We start from the raw sequence: 18,071 nt of genomic DNA, 5'->3' as shown, positions 1-18,071 counted from the left end.
TGTCAGGGTTTTTTTTTTTAAGATTTTATTTATTTATTCATGAGAGACACAGAGCGAGAGCAATAGCGAGAGCGAGAAAGAGAGAGGCAGAGACACAGGCAGAGAGAGAAGCAGGCTCCATGCAGGGAGCCCGATGCAGGACTTGATCCCAGGACTCCAGGATTATGCCCTGGGCCGAAGGCAGGCGCTAAACCGCTGAGCCACCCAGGGATCCTGAGTCAAGGATTTAAATGCAAAGGTTGAAACAATACAAGTTTTAGAAGAGAATATGGGTAAATTATTCTATAACCTATGTATAGGGAATTTTTTTTTATTGTGTCTCAAAATAAAGATGCAATAGAAGATTGATACGTTTAATTACTTTAAAAAATTTGAGGTTTTGCAGCTCAAAAACTCTATTAATAAATAAATGGGGAAAAAAATAAATGGGGAGACACTGCACACCTGGGACCTGGAACTGTTCAGAGGAGGTAACAGTTCTTCAAGCCTGCAATAAGAAAAGACTTCAAGCCTTCAAGTCCAATAAAACTACATTGCAAAAAAAAAAAAAAAGGGAAAGAGACAGAATGGAAGGAGTAAAATAGTGAAAGAGCAGATCCTGAAAATTTTGTGGTAGAAAAAGTATTGAACTGACTAGTGGTGAATGGGAAGGTGGAGTATTTACTGAAGTCGAAGGGATTTACAGATACTGACAATACTTAGGAACCTGAAGAAAAATGTGATTGTCCAGAGTTAATTGAAGCATTTCTTAATTTTCAAATAGCTGGTAAAGAAAAACATGGTACAAAAAGAAAATCTATATCTGACAGTGAATCTGATGACAGCAAATCAAAGAAGAAAGGAGATGCTACTGATAAACTAAGTGGCTTTGCCAGAGGTCTTGATCCTGAATGAATAATTGGTGCCACAGACAGCAGTAGAAAATTAATGTTTCTCATGAAATGGAAAGATTCAGATGAGGTATACTTGGTATTGGTTAAAAAAAAAGGCAAATATGAAGTGTCCTCAAATTGTAATTGCTTTTTATGAAGAGAGACTAACTTGGTATGTCTAGAAGATGAAGGTCAATAATTATTTGTGTTGCTTTTTATATATATTATATGTATAATCTAGGTCTTGGTTTTTGGATTTATTAGTATGAGGAAATAACATTCTAATGAGAATCAAGTTTGATATATTCGTTTTGAAGATAGTATTGGGGGGGTTGTTGGGGTTTTTTTTTCATCTAGATCACTCGTTTTGAACAAATAAAAAATTTCTGTAGTTGCTTCCTTTCACAGAAAAGGATATATGAGATTATGGTATATAATTCTTCTGCATTAGAGAACACCTTTTCTAAATATTGGGGGAAATCTTCATAATCATTACTCAACCAGAATTTGTATTTAACTCCCACATGCCTAAGGACCATTCTTGGTTTTCTGTTTGTTTAGGTTTCTTGTGTGTGTATATATACATAAAAGTACACACATAAATGGTTTTCTTTCTTTTTAAAATATATTCACCAAAACAAAAATAGCATTTTATAATAATGGATAAGCCTGTGTTTCTGAGTTACCATCATTTTCACCAACCTAAGAAATCACTTAAAGTTGAATTGAAATTGTTCCTGAATCCTTAACCTTTCAAATTTTGTAATTAATTGGACACAATTTATTTTTTTAAGATTTTATTTATTTTTTCATGAGAGACACAGAGAGAGAGAGGCAAAGACACAGGCACAGGGAGGAGCAGGCTCCATGCAGGGAGCCTGACATGGGACTTGATCTTGGGTGTCCAGGATCACACCCTGGACTGAAGGTGGTGCTAAACCGCTGAGCCAGCAGAGCTGCCCTAATGTAAAGAATTTAAAGTGGACAATTTAAAAGCAGGCACATCAGAATCCATATCCCTATCTACGGTTATATAAATGCAAATTTGTTTGTAAGATCATCAAATGGAAAATTTTATCACTACCAACAACCTCCCCACCCAAATGAGAAATTTAGACAAGTCCTGGTGTTTTTTCATTAGGTAAGCAAAACTTACCTGGATATTTACAGTTCCTTTTCAAGAAGTTGAAATCCCTGTGTTTGGGATGCCTGGGTGGCTCAGTGGTTGAGTGTCTGCTTTGGCTCAGAGTGTGATCCTGGAGTCCTAGAATCGAGTCCCAGGATCAAGTCCCATATCAGGCTCCTTGCATGGTGTCTGCTTCTCCTGTCTCTGCCTCTCACTGAGTCTCTCACGAATAAGTAAATAAAATCTTTAAAAAAAAATCCCTGTGTTTCATTGATTAAAAGACCACGGTTCATGGAATGTCTAAGATTTTGTTCATGGAAACCTAATCATTGTCAGATCGTTACAGATGTTGGCAATTTAGGACCTACTGGAATAAATGGGTTAACAAACTTCTGTATTCTAAATTCTTTGACTTGCATGTTTTTCTTTACCCTAACTCATTCCTTACCTGTAGGCTCAATCTTCTTAGTATTTGAGTTACTCGTTCAGCAGAAACCAAGAAAAACAATAACTTTGTAGTAATCAGAATGTTATTCGACTATGTATCTTTTGCAGTACTGTAAATAATGGTAAACAGTTGCCAATAAATAGTTTTGGGGGGTATTTTTTGTTTTGTTTTATGTAGGCTCCATGCCTAGCATTAAGCCCGCTGTGGGACTTAAACTCAGGACCCTGAGATCAAGACGTGAGCTCAGATCAAGAGTCAGACACCTAATCAACTGAGCCACCTAGGTCCCCCAATAAATAGTTTTATATTCCTTTAAAATAATAAAGGGCCCTTGAGAATGAAATTTTAGAACCTCCTTCTAAGCCATTTCTGTGTTTAGGACTTTTACTCTCAGGACGTCTTTCCTTTTATTCAAGTAAAATCTCATTACAGAGACAAAGATATTTCCATACTCTCTTGGAGTCTCTATCATAATGGTGCTTTTTTTTGCACTGACTATAGTGAACTACATTACTACAAATAAACCTATACAAGAAAATGCTTTTGGGGGGCTCTGATTTAGTAGCAGCTTGTTTATAATACAAATATCTGCTTTGTTTTTGTATCTGCTTTGTATGGGGAAGAAGAGGATAAAACTCTAGAAAAGGAGGTTTGCTTTTATATCCTTTCCTTGTTAATGCTAGGTTGTGATCATGTGGTAATTTACCATTACCATTCTTCTTTTCTGGTCCTGTAGGTTGGGAATGTGAATTCTGCAATTATTTTTAAAAATTCTACTCACACCAAAGAAATGTGAGGGTTACTTGAGGGCAGAACAATTAGTTGTGAACTCTTACCTGCATTTAACATGAGTCTCCTTTCCCTTTCCCAGTGGTTCTTATTCTCCTGGTCCTTTTGACTTTCTAATTTTTCTGAATGTAGCCCAAGAGAAAGTCCTGGTAGATCCTACTGAACTCAGAAGAAACTAGTTAAGCTAGTTAAGTCTCCTTAGTAATTAAAGAGAGTGCTAACCAAATATGGCTGGTCAAGTGTTATAGCTCATAGTTAACATTTATTTAACCAAATTAATTTTAAGATTGAGCATGAAATCTCTCTTTTCTTGAATAGTATTGATTGTATGATCCTGAGTATTCAAGGTTAAACCATGTTAATCCAATATATCTCTTTTAGGAGGTAAAAGGTTATCCTCTGGTATACATTTCATTTATTGTCGTTCATACTTCTTACCTTAAAACTGAAAAGATATTCTAACCTCATTCCTCTGTTAGCTGCTTAACAGAAACATGTTCATAAGGAAGAAAATCTTACACATTTAATTCTGCCTAGAGGGGTACTGCAAAGCATTACGAACAGAAAGCTGAAATTTCATAATTAAAGCCATTGTAGATAGAGTGTCAAGATGTCATTTTTATAATCCAAATTTTAATTATCTTGACTTTACCTGTCACATCATATTTTATTTTCTATTAGCCACACACCTCTGAAATGCTCACTAAGGGGCATTGGTGATAGAATCTACACCTGTCTTGATATGTTTGCACTGCCAGGATTTGATGGATCTTTGTGCAAAGATCTACATATGGGCTCAGTCTCTGTGGAAAAACTCTTTATGTGGCTACAGATATGAACTTAATAGCATCTCTTGGCTCTGGAGTCATCCTTCTCAAGCAATTTGTTTGCATTTTTGTTGTGTATCACTCTGAAGGAGGGTTTATATTGAAATGTAGTTTAAATGCTATAATAATTCATGTTTGTATCCCTCCAGTTCTACTGCCATATACTTTTGTTTATAACTTTACTTTAAGACTACTTAAGAATGTCAGGTACAGTGTTTAGAAGGTGTCCATTTCCATCTGTATACAGAAAAAGTAAGGATTAGGCATTGTGATTCATCCAGATAATTGAGCATAAACCAAAAACTCCAGTGTGGTGGAAAGTGAGACTATAGGCCATAAATAGAATGAAATAGGGACCTTGTAGGAAGTGCTCCAATGATGTGGACTAGATTTTCTTAGAGAAAAAAGATTCAAATTGTTAGCTCTATGTTTTTAGAAAGAGATAGTCTGACAATCATGATTTATGGATTATTTTAGTGTGTTTGCTTCTCCTTTCATCGCCCACATTTGAACTTTTTTTTTAACTATTGGTTAAAAAAACCCCAATGTTTATGAATTTATAAAACAGTATTATTATTCAGTATTTATATTCAAATATTTTTTGAGCAGTAGTTTGAAACAAGTTTGTCAAAAAAAAAAATAAAAGACCTCTTTTTCTCTCCAAGTTGGTACTTATAAACCAATTACTGAAGGGGATTTGGGATTATATCTGACTCCTGGTTCCACACAATTTATGTACCATCTGATCTGTTTATCCTCTCTTGCATTTTTATTTTTAAAGTTTACTTCAGGTCATTAAATGTTTGCATTAATTGAAAAATGGAATTTATTATTCAGTAAGTCTGTGTATCTTAGTTTCTTTCTCTTCTGTTTAAGGAAATCAATGACTATTTTTTTTTTAGCCAGCATTGTTTCCCTGATACAGTTTTGTAACTAATGATAGCTGGAATATATTCAATTCCAAGTGGACCAGTGTCATTTTTCTGTACAGCAGGAGTAAATAAGATTATTTGTAGATTAGCCAGAAGGAAAATGGCTTTGTGTTTTACCTCTGTAGCAGACTCTTGGAAGGTATTTAATTCGATATTGTTATCTGTAAGAAAGAGAATAAAGCAGGATGAAGCATGTACATTCACATGTGTACCTGATGGCATTCTTAAAAGCAGAAAGTGCTAATTTTTTACTTTTAAAAAAATCTGGAAGAGGGCCTCAAATAATTCAGAGGAAGAAAAATGATGCCCAAGTGAAATCACATGACTAAGTAGATAATTCCAGTGAAACCCAGGAAGAACCGCATTAGTAATAGTCTGTAAGTATACACAGTACTTTACAATAGGTTGATTGCACTAAACAAAGAAGAAAATCCTTTCTCTGAGGAGCTTACAATCTAAAGATACAAGTTGGTGCAATGCAATATAGAATGAGAATAATAAGTGAGCCCCATAGTGGGTGGTCTTCATAGCTGAAATGCTTCAAAAACAAATGCCTTCTTGGAAAGGTAGAGGTTTGAGAGGGAGTCTGGGCGTGCAAAGAAATGGAAGGCTGTTCTTTGGGGGCTGGGAGGTGATGAGAAGGAAGGGAGGGTTGTATTATATGTCTGAAAAGAGGCTCAATTTAAGAATGGGTAGAGAGATCAGACTAACATTGGCATGGTAGAGTTTGATGATTTAAAGAACAAGATGAAATATAAGTAGAGGAGGATTTAGAGAGAGGGGACAAACAACATACCATACAACTTTCTATTACAGCAAATACCACATCTTTAAAGACCCAGATATGGAGAATGCTGCTTGCAACAGCTTCTTGCCAGTGTGAATGGCTTCTACAACAGAATAGTCCGGAATGGTTCCATTGAGATACTGTATGTGAAAGGGCTTTGTAAGCAGCAAAGCAATACAAATGTAAGTCATCATCATATTCTGCTTAGCTTTAACTTCATTAAGTTTTTGTTTGGTAATATATTTTAAGATAAAAGGTTAGCAGAACTATTTTCAGAGATGTCAAGAATAGATTTGTCATTATAAATGCTTCATTTTATTTCCCTGTTAGATTATTACAAATGCTCATAGTAAATGTTCGTTACCTTATAGCTGTTGAACTAATATTTATATCAGTGAAGATCATTCTCATCCTCATTCTTGCTCCCTCACTTGCTACTCAGTCTTTTTTTTTCCACCTCTGTTCATATGGTCATGTATTTTTTTAGGCTCACAATATCATTTTATACTCCCCTTCATTCTAACAGGATTTGAGTTGGTTTACTGAGAAACTTAATACAGTAACAGGATGAACAAATCAACAGGGAATGAGTGCAAAGGGCAAGTAAATGTAAGAAACTGAAATTAGACCATTGTAAGATTTAAACTGGGTACACAGTATTGGGGACTTTATAGCTGTGCCCTAAGTTTGGCTCTGTGTGTCTTAGCAGACAGATCAAAGAGGGAAATATTAGCTATAAGATTTGCAGGGGTCCATGAGGTAAAAATGAACCAATTTCTCAGATGATGCAAGCACAGATTTTCTTGAGACCTGTGAGTAATTCTTCCCATGGGTTTTTATGAATACCAGTTTGGTGAGTTTGGATTTTATCCTGAAGGCACTGGGAAGAAAGTGAAAGCTTTTGATCTGGGGGATGACATACATGAAACTGTCTTTACAGCAGCTATAGGAAAGCTCAAATGAATTGGGGGAAACTAGATATAAGAAAACCAGTTAGAGATGAGCTCTAAAAAAAAAGAGAGCAATGATCTCTAAGGGTCTGGACAAGGATGTATCAGAGGGAATGGAAACCAAAGGAAAGCTATATAGGAGGGATTAAAATAGGCCAGGGTCACTGATTATATAGGAATGGAAAGGGAAGAATTAAGGATGTGTATAGAGTTCAAGTCTACCTAGAGTGATGGTATCATAATCTCTGGCCAATATAAGAGGAGAAGCATGTGTTAAACAAGAAAGCACAAAAAGTTTTGAAAAGAGTAAGATAACCACTATGGATTCTTAGAGTTGTATTTTGTAGAAAGCAGAGCAAAGTGAATGGAAAACTACCATTTTTTAATACTTTATGTTTTATGAATTGCTTTTATAGACAATAAATGTCTTATTTTGTTATTATGACAATCCTGTAAGGGAAATAGTAAGTATCCACATTTTACAGACAAAAAAATCTGAGATTTAATGATTAACTGATGTATCGGAGGCCATATGACTAGTTTTCTCCCCCCACTGACACTAACTCAAGAAGGCTTTCTGCTTGAAGAGGTTGGTGTAATACTGGATGACAAAATCAGGACAAGGTTAGAGTTTTGCCAACAGTATGAACCTCAAGTTTTTGCTTTGCTCTACTAAAACTGTTCCACTGGGACACTTGATATATATATATATATATATATATATATATATATATATATATATATATATATATATATAGCTGCCCCTACACTAAATGTCCTCAGATGGCTGTTCTTTTTAAATTTCATATCTGCTTTTTATAGTTCTTTAATCTCTTCCACTGCTGTCAGCTGTTACTACTTGATGTATTTGGTAGTTCCCCATTCCTAATTAGTGTGCTCCTGGAACCTGATAAATATGCTTGTTATTTTTAGACACAATTTTAAAAGTGGCTATACACTGAAGACACAGACAATCCTCTTATGAGAACCTAACCCTAATGCTATGTTTTGCTATAATTTTATGAGCAGAGAATATGCATCTTCATGCTTGATCATTCTTAGAATGTATATTATTGGCTGTCTTCTAGATTATTGGTTAATTCTGTATAGTTGAAGGTATTGGATAAGTTACCTTGAAAGGTGAGGTGCTGGTGTGTGTGTGTGTGTGTGTGTGTGTATGTATGTATGTATGTATGTATGTATGTATTTATTTATTTATTTATTTATTTATTTATTTATTTTACTGTATAATCCCTGAGCATTACTTTTTTAAAGCAGATGCTATTGGTGGCAACAGCAAAATGTAGCAATGCTTTCTTTATACACAAGAAATTGTGTATTCTTGGAGCATAGCAACCTAGTTGCCAAAGGATTGAAATGACTACCCAATCCCTTTTATTTCCAGAATGATTTGTGGCTATTTCTCTCAGTTCCCACTGCCCTCTGCTAGAAAGGTTACAGACATTCCTTTTTGTTTCCAATAAGTCTTCCCTCCTGAATAGCTACAGAAGCTTCCAACCAGCCCTCCCCTGATTCACTTGTCTCTCCCTTCTTTCTCTCTGAGGAAGGCTTTTAATAAAGATGTATGGACAATCCACAGGGGCATTGTTCCTATAGGAAGCACTGTACTCTTTAGTGTGAAATCTGTGTTTCCCAGCCCTCTCTCCCACAGAGTTACAAAATCTGGATTACACTTCAATGTCAGAAAGCCAATTCAGAAGCACTATTATACAGCTACTGGTGGCTCTAGAAAAAAGCATTAAGGACTCACGAGACTTCATGACTGCAGAATTTAGATCCAATCAGGCAGAAATTAAAAATCAATTGAATGAGATGCAATCCAAACTAGAAGTCCTAACGACGAGGGTTAACGAGGTGGAAGAACGAGTGAGTGACATAGAAGACAAGTTAATGGCAAAGAGGGAAACTGAGGAAAAAAGAGATAAACAATTAAAGGACCATGAAGACAGATTAAGGGAAATAAATGACAGCCTAAGGAAGAAAAACCTACGTTTAATTGGGGTTCCCGAGGGCGCCGAAAGGGACAGAGGGCCAGAATATGTATTTGAACAAATGGGCTTAATGACCCCATCAAAAGGCGCAGGGTTTCAGACTGGATAAAAAAGCAGGACCCATCTATTTGCTGTCTACAAGAGACTCATTTTAGACAGAAGGACACCTACAACCTGAAAATAAAAGGTTGGAGAACCATTTACCATTCAAATGGTTCTCAAAATATACCCTAAAAACTATAGAACACTTCTGAAAGAAATTGAGGAAGACACAAAGAGATGGAAAAATATTCCATGCTCATGGATTGGCAGAATTAATATTGTGAAAATGTCAATGTTACCCAGGGCAATTTACACGTATAATGCAATCCCTATCAAAATACCATGGACTTTCTTCAGAGACTTAGAACAAATTATTTTAAGATTTGTGTGGAATCAGAAAAGACCCCGAACAGCCAGGGTAATTTTAAAAAAGAAAACCATATCTGGGGGCATCACAATGCCGGATTTCAGGTTGTACTACAAAGCTGTGTTCATCAAGACAGTGTGATACTGGCACAAAAACAGACATATAGATCAATGGAACAGAACAGAGAACCCAGAAGTGGACCCTGAACTTTATGGTCAACTAATATACGATAAAGGAGGAAAGACGATCCACTGGAAGAAAGACACTCTCTTCAATAAATGGTGCTGGGAAAATTGGACATCCACATGCAGAAGAATGAAACTGGACCACTCTCTTGCACCATACACAAAGATAAACTCAAAATAGATGAAAGATCTAAATGTGAGACAAGATTCCATCAAAATCCCAGAGGAGAACTCAGGCAACACCCTTTTTGAACTTGGCCACAGTAACCGGAGAAGGACAAACAGTGTATGTTCTCATTCATTTGGGGAATATGAATAATAGTGAAAGGGAATATAAGGGAAGGGAGAAGAAATGTGTGAGAAATATCAGAAAGGGAGACAGAACATAAAGACTTCTAACTCTGGGAAATGAACTAGGGGTGGTGGAGGGGGAGGAGGGCGGGGGGTGGGGGTGAATGGGTGACGGGCACTGAGGGGGACACTTGACGGGATGAGCACTGGGTGTTATTCTGTATGTTGGTAAATTGAACACCAATAAAAATTAATTTAAAAAAAAAAGAAATCTGTGTTTCCAACTGGCTTAATAAAGCATTTTGTGACACTTGGTACAGTGTGTGCAAAATTCAGATGTGTGGACTGTGAACAGCTTGGGCTTTATGAGTGCTCAGTCTACCTCCAAACATGAGGGATGTTTTTTCCAAATCTGCTTTTCAAATTAATTTTAAAGATGATGGACAGTTAGTATCAAATCAGTGCATTCATTAAAAAACTGGACTGGATGGAAATAATAGAGAAGGAAGAAGAAAGGTGATTTTCCTTTATATTCTACTGAAGGATGAAACTAATAAAAGTTGTTATCCTTTGAACTCAGCAAGGTCAATAACTAAAATTCTTGGCCTTTTAGACATTGATAGGTGAGATTGTATTGTTCATGGTTTTAGAAAGGGAAAGTGTTTATTTTTTTGCATAGGTACTTTGGGACAAAGAAGCTACTTTTATTGTTAGCTAGAAATACCTGCATATCACTTGTGCCCAGAAAAATGGGAATGACTTTGGATTTGCTTTGGCCTATGGAAAATACAGCCGTGATACTAGCATCTTATGGCTTGTAACTGGGCTTTGGTAGAAAGCTTCTGGTTTGATGGCTTGGGAACCCAAGACCACAGATAAGATTTACAAAGTCCTTCAGCATTGTTCTTTTTCTTTTCTTTTTTTAAAGACTTATTTATTTGAGAGAGAGAGAGACCGTGAGTCAGGGAGGAGCAGAGGGAGAGATAGAGAGTCAGAGAAGCCGACTCCCCACTGAGCCTGAAGCCCAGTGCAGGGCTCAATCCCAGGATTCTGAAATTATGACCCGAGCAGAAATTAAGAGTCAGAGGCTTAAATAACTGAGCCACTTAGGTGCCCCACATTGTTCTTTTTCAAAACTGTTTTGGTTATTGTAGGTGCTTTACATTTTATTATAAATTTTAGGATCAAATTGTTAATTTCAGCAGATATTTCCTCTTATTCATATTTTATTCTTATTTTACTACTTAATGTAGAAAGCTGAGGTCATTGATTTTAGAACTTTCACTTTTATTTATTTATTTTAGAGAGAGAGAGAGAATGAGTGAGGAGAGGGTCAGAGGAAGAGAATATCCTTAAGCTGACTCTCCACTGAGCAAGGAACCTAACATGGGGCTCAATCCTAGGACCGTGGGATCACACCCTGAGCTGTAGGCAGATGCTCAACCGCTGAGCCATCCAGGCGTCCCAAGAATATTTACATTTAATGTGATTGTGGATATGGTTAGGTTTAAGCCTGTCATCTTGTCATTTGTTTTCTTTTCATCTCATTTATTCTTTGTCTCCTTTGCCTCTTTTTCTTTCTTTTGAGTCAAATGAGTATTGTTATGATTCTGTTGCATGGGCTATTAAGTATAATTGTTCTATTACTTTAGTGATTACATTAGGGTTTATAGTATACACAATAAGAAAATAATTTTGCATATTTGTCAATGTAATTACCATTTCTGGTGCTCTTTATTCCTTTGAAGAGATCCATTTTTCTCTCTGCTGTTATTTGACTTTCTACTGAAGGATGTGCTGTAACATTTTTTATGCTTTGAGTGTGCTGGTAATGAATTCTTTCAGCTTTTATATGTCTGAGAAAGTCTTTTAAATTGAAATTGCCCTTTTATTTTGAAATAATAGTAGATTGTGTGCACACATAAGAAATAATACAGAGAGATAATGTGTACTCTTCACCCAGTTTCCCCCAATAGTAACATCTTGCAAAACTGTAATACAATATTAAAAAACAGGATGTTGACATTTATGCACTAAAGATACAGAAAAATTCCATTACTATAATCCTGTTGATTGCCCTTTTATTAGCCACACCCATGAAAACTTTAACTCATGATAATCATTAATATATTCTTTATCTCTATAATTTTCTCATTTCCAGAATGTTACATAAAAAGAACCATACAGTATATGTCCTTCTGAAATTGGCTCTGTTCATTCAGCACAGTTTCAAGCTAATGTATATATCAATAATTTGTTCATTTTATTGCTGCAGTTTAACCATTTACATTTTTAAGAACATCTAGTCTTTTTCCAGTTTGAAACAGATACTGAATTAAACTGTTACAAACAATTGTACACAGGTTTGCGTGAACATAAGTTTTTATGCCTCTGGGATTATTGCTCAAGTGCAAGTGTTAGTTGCCTGGTTTACTTTTATAAGAAACTTTAAAATTGTTATCCAGGTTAGCTGTATCATTTTGTATTCCTACCATCAATGTATAAGTGATCCAGTGTTTCCAAATATCCTTTCCAATATTTGGTGGTATCATTGATATTTATGTTACCCATTTGAATAGGTATATAATGACAGCTCATTGTGGTTTGAGGTAAAAATCTTTTGATGTGTTTATTTGCCATCAGTACATCCTCTTCAGTGAAATGTCTCTCTCTTTATGTCTTTTTCTCTCATTTTCTAATAAGATTTTTTTAACTATTGCATTTTAAGAGCTTTTTATATATTCAACATACTAGTCTTTTGTTGGATATGTATTTGCAAGTATTTTCTCCAAGTCTGTAGCTTATCTTTTTATCCTCCTAACTGGGTCTTTTGAAAAGCAAAGTACTTAATCAGGATGAAGTCCAATTTACCACTTTTCTTACTGGTTCATGCTTTTGGTGTCAACTCTAAGAACTAATTGCCTAGTCTTAAATTCTGAGGATTTGCTTTTTTAAATTTATTTTTAGTTTTTAATTTTTATAAAATCCAACTTGCCAAGATATAGTATAACACCCAGTGCTCATCTCAATATGTGCCCTCCTTAATGCCCATTACATTTACCCCATTCCCTCATCCACCTCCCTTTATGCAACCCATTGTTTGTTTCCCAGAGTTAGGAGTCTCTCGTGGTTTGTCTTCCTCTATAATTTTTCCCCACTCAGTTTCCCTCCTTTCCCTTATGGTCCCTTTCACTATTTCTTATATTCCACATATGAGTGAAACCATATGATAATTGTCTTTCTCGGACTGACTTATTTCACTCAACATAATACCCTCAAGTTCCATCCATGTTGAAGTAAATGGTAGATATTCATCCTTTCTGATGGTTGAGTAATATTCCATAATGTGTGTGTGTGTGTGTGTGTGTGTGTGTCTGTCTGTCTGTCTGTCTATCTATCTCACATCTTCTTTATCCATTCATCTCTTGAAGGATATCATGGCTCCTTACACAGTTTGGCTATTGTGGACATTGCTGCTCTGAATACTGGGGTGCGGGTATCCTGCTGTGTCACTACATCTGTATCTTTGGGGTAAATACCCAATAGTGCAATTGCTGGGTCATTTTTAACTTCTTGAGGAATCTCCATACTGTTTTCCAGAGTGGCTGTACCAGCTTGCATTTTCACCAGCACTGCAAGAGGGTTCCCCTTTCTCCGCATCATCACCAATATTTGTTGTTTCCTGAATTGTTAAATTTAGCCATTCTCACTGCTGTAAAGTGGTATCTCATTGTAGTTTTGATTTGTATTTCCCTGCTGACAAGGGATGTGGAACATTGTTTCCTGTGCTTGTTGGCCACGTGTAGGTCTTCTTTGGAGAAATGCCTGTTCATGTCTTCTGTCCATTGCATGACTGGATTGTTTGTTTCTTGGGTGTTGAGTTTGGTAAGTTCTTTATAGATCTTGGAAGTAGTCCTTTATCTGATATGTCATTTTCAAGTATCTTCTCCCATTCTGTAGGTTGTTTTTTAGTTTTGTTGACTCTTTGCTGTGCGGAAGATTTTTATCTTGATGAAGTCCCAATAGTTCATTTTTGCTTTTGTTTTCCTTGCTTTCATAGATATATCCTGCCAGAAGTTCCTGTGGCCAAGTTGAATAAGGGTGTTGCCTGTGTTCTCCTCTAAGATTTTGATGGATTCTGGTCTCACTTTTAGATCTTTCATCCATTTTGAGTTTATCTTTGTGTATGGTGTAAGAGAGTGGTCCAGTTTCATTCTACTGCATTTGGCTGCCCAATTTTCCCAACACCATTTATTGAAGAGATTGTCTTTTTCCATTGAATATTCTTTCCTGCTTTGTCAAAGTTCTTGACCATAGAGTTGAGTGTCCATTTCTGGGTTCTCTATTCTGTTCTGTTGATTTATGTGTCTGTGTTTGTGCCAGTATGATACTGTCTTGATGATCATAGCTTTGTAATAGAGTGTGATGTCAGGCATTATGTCCCCAGCTTTGGTTTTCTTTTTCAATATTCCTTTGGCTATTTGGAGTCTTTTCTTGTTCCATATAAATCTTAGGATTATTTTTCCAACTCTGTGAAGAAAGTTCATGGCATTTGGATAGGGATTGCATTGAAGGTGTAAGTTGGTCTGGGTAGCATAGACATTTTCACAATATTTATTCTTACAATCCATGAGCATGGAATATTTTTCTGTTTCTTTCTGTCTTCCTCGATTTCATTCATAAGTGTTCTGTAGTTTTTAGTGTAGAGATTCTTTACATCTTTGGTTAGCTTTATTCCTGGGTATCTTCTTGTTTTGGGTGCCATTGTAAATAGGATCGATTCCCTAATTTCTCTTTCTTCAGTCTCAGTGTATACAAATGCAACTGATTTCTGTGCATTGATCTTATATCCTGCCATGTTGCTAAATTACTGTATGAGTTCTAGCAATTTGGGGGTGGAGTTACTTGGGTTTTCTATATACCGAATCATGTCATCTGCAAAGAGGGAGAGTTTGACTTCTTTGCCAATTTGAATGCCTTTTATTTCTTTTTGTTGTCTGATTGCTGAGGCTAGGACTTATAGTACTATGTTGAATAAAAGTGGTGAAAGTGGATATCCCTGTCATTTTCCTGATCTTAGGGGAAAGGCTCCCAGTGTTTCTCCATTGAAAATGATATTTGCTGTGGGCTTTTCATAGATCATAGATGGCTTTTATGATAGTCAGGTATGTTCCCCCTATCCCTACTCTTTGAAGAGTTTTGATCAGGAATGGATGCTGTATTTTGTCAAATGCTTTCTCTCCATCTATTGAGAGGATCCTATAGTTCTTTTCTTTAATATGTGATCTATCATGTTGATTGATTTATAAATGTTGAACCACCATTGCATGCCAGGGGTAAATCTCACTGGGTCCTGGTGAATAATCCTCTTAATGGACTGTTGGATTCTATTGGCTGGTATCTTGGTGAGCATTTTTGTATCCATGTTCATCAGGGATATTGGTCTGTAATTCTCCTTTTTGGTGGGGTCTTTGTCTGGTTTTGGGATAAAGGTAATGTGGCCTCATAGAACAAGTTTGGAAGTATTCCTTCCATTTCTATCCTTTGAAACAACTTTTGTACAATAGGTATTATTTCTTATTTAAATGTTTCTTATTTAAATGTAGAATTCACCTGGAGGTCATCTGGCCCTGGACTTTTGTTTCTTGGGAGGTTTTTGATGACTTCTTCCATTTCCTTGCTGGTTATTGGCCTGTTGAGGTTTTCTATTTCTTCCTGTTTCAGTTTTGGTAATTGTAGGTTGCAAAGAATACTTCCATTTCTTCCAGTTTGTCTAATTTGTTGGCATGTAGTTGCACATAACACGTTTTTAAAATCATTTTTATTTCCTTGGTATTGGTTGTGATCTCACCTCTTTTATTCATGATTTTATTAATTTGAGTCATTTTTCTTTTCTTTTTAATAAGTCTGGCTAGAGGTTAATCTATCTTATCATTTATTTCAAAGAACCAGCTCCTGGTTTCACTGATCTGTTTTATAGTTCTTCTGGTCTTTATTTTAGAGTTCTGTTCTAATCTTTATTATCTCTCTTTTTCTTCCTGGTTTAGGCTTAATTGCTATTCTTTTTCCAGTTCCTTTATGTGTTAGGTTATTTTGTGTATTTGAGATTTTTTACAATTTTTTGAGTGAGGCTTGTATTGAGAAGTGTTTCCATCTTATGACTGCCTTTGCTGTATCCCAAAGATTTTGAATAGTTATGCTTTCATGTTTGTTAGTATCCATGAATCTTTTTAATTCTTCTCTAATTTCCATCTTGACCAATTCATCTTGGAGCTTTAACCTCCAAATGTTTGAGTTCCTTCCACATTTCTTCTCATGATTGAATGCATTGGTGTCTTTAAATATGCAGCGTATAATCCCAATCTTTTGGTACCTCTCAACTGAGGTTGAGGTCTGATTTGTGACCAGTATGTGGTCTATCATGGAGAAAATCCCATATGCTTGAGAAGAATGTGTATTCTGTTGTATTAGGAAGGAATATTCTGTATATATCTGTGAAATCCATTTATTCCAGTGTGGCATTCAAGGCCCCTGTTTCTTTGGTGATCTTCTGGTTAGAAGATGCATCATTGGGGCAGCCTGGGTGGCTCAGTGGTTTAGCACCGCCTTTAGCCCAGGGCCTGATCCTGGAGACCCAGGATCGAGTCCCATGTCGGGCTCCCTGCATGGAGCCTGCTTCTCCCTCTGCCTGTGTCTGTGCCTCTGTCTCTGTGTGTGTGTGTTGAATGAATGAATGAATGAATGAATGAATGAATGAATGAATAAATAAATAAATAAATAAATAAATAAAATAGAAGATGTGTCCTTGCTTATCTATGTATCTCTTTACTTTGGTTATTAAATTGATATGATTGGCTGCTGCAACATTAGGGACATAAATATTCATAATCATTAAGTCTTCTTGTTGGAATGACCCTTTAAGTATAATAGTTTTCCTCTTCCTCTCTTATTACAGTTTTTGGCTTAAAATCAAATTTTTCTGAAATGAGTTTTGCTACCCCAGCTTTCTTTTGAGGACCATTTGCGTGGTATATGGTTCTCCATCCCCTCATTTTCTGTCTGAAGGTGTTCTTAGGTCTAAAATGAGTCTCTTTTTTGACAGCATATAGATGGGTTTTGCTTTTCTACCCAGTTTGTTACCCCATGTCTTTTGAATGGATCATTTGTCCCATTTCTGTTCAGAGTAATTATTGAAAGATATGAATTTAGTGTCCTAATATTACCTATATAGTCCCTGTTTCTGCAGATGTTTCTCCATGCTCCCTCTTCGTTTACAGTTTCCCCCTTAATATATTTTGTAGAGCTGTTTTGGTGGTCACATATTCTTTCAGTTTCCATCTATCCTAAAAGCTCTTTATCCCTGCTTCTATTCTGAATGACAGCATTGCTGTATAAAGTATTCTTGGCTCCATGTATTTCTTGTTTAGTACCCTGAATATATGATTCCGACCCTTTTTGACCTGCCAGGTCTCTGTGGGTAGGTCTGATGTTAATCTTATCCTTCTCCCCATATAATTTAGGGATCTCTTTATCTCTAGCTGCTTTTAGGATTTTGTCTTTATCTCTGAAATTTGCAAGCTTCACTATTATATGTTGGGATGTCAATCAGTTTTTGTAGATTTTGAGGGTGTCCTCTCTCTCTCTTGGACATGCATGCCTGTTTCCTTCCCCAGATTAGGGAAGTTCTCAGCTTTGATTTGTTCAAACATACTTTCTGGTCCCCCCTCTCTCTCTCCACATCCTCTGGATTCCCAATAATATGAATATTATTCTTTCTCAAACTGTCACTTAATTCCCAGAGTCTCTCCTCATGGGCTCTTAGTTGTTTTTGTCTCTGTTCCTCAGCTTCCTTTCTATCAACTTGGTTTCTGTGCCACACATTCTCTCTTCTGCCTCATTAACCCTAAGTGTTAGAGCTTCCAGTTTAGACTGCATCTCAGTTAACATATTTTTAATTTTGGCCTGACTAGATCTCATTTCTGCAGTAAGAGAATCTGTAGAGTCTTTTTGCTTTTTTCAAGAGCCACCAGTAATTTGATAATTGTACTCCTGAATTGTATCTCTGACATCTTACTTAAATCCATATCCATTAGATCTGTGGTAGAGAGTATTACTTCTTTTATTTCTTTTTTGGTTAGTTCTTCCTTTTAGTAATTTTAGCCAGTGAAGAATGACTGTCAAAATATCAACTGCAACCTAAGTAAAATACACCCTAGACAATTCTGAATTGGTCAGGGACCAGAAAATAAAAGAAAAAAGAAAAAAAAAGACCATGAAAATGAAGAACAGATTAAAAAAATAGTAAAAATTCAATAAAAGATGGGCGGAGGAAGTGGTGGGGGAAAGAGCATATAATCTCACACAGTGTACCAAGATGGTGATCCTCTTGGTTCTGAGTATATTTTGGTCTGCATGTTAGAGGATGCTAAATTCCAAATTTACA

General features: G+C 36.1%; 1 protein-coding gene across 7 annotated transcripts in view; it reads left to right on the top strand.

The window, feature by feature from the left end:
• The window catches only part of EDA (ectodysplasin A), a 445,917-nt gene that overhangs the window by 145,907 nt on the left and 281,939 nt on the right, over positions 1-18,071 (top strand). Inside the window, exon 2 of one of the 7 annotated variants that reach the window (XM_055338214.1) lies at positions 5,811-5,957. The exons of the other annotated variants lie outside the window; for them this stretch is intronic. Coding sequence (XP_055194189.1) covers positions 5,811-5,828 — 18 coding nt within the window. The 3' untranslated portion in view covers positions 5,829-5,957. Of the gene's footprint in view, positions 1-5,810; positions 5,958-18,071 lie in introns of those variants that run through there. 7 annotated transcript variants of the gene reach the window in all.

Source organism: Nyctereutes procyonoides, unplaced genomic scaffold (genome assembly GCF_905146905.1).
Source record: "Nyctereutes procyonoides isolate TBG_1078 unplaced genomic scaffold, NYPRO_anot_genome, whole genome shotgun sequence".
In the NCBI taxonomy this organism is placed as follows: domain Eukaryota; kingdom Metazoa; phylum Chordata; class Mammalia; order Carnivora; family Canidae; genus Nyctereutes; species Nyctereutes procyonoides.
This window is presented reverse-complemented; position numbering and strand designations above follow the sequence as displayed.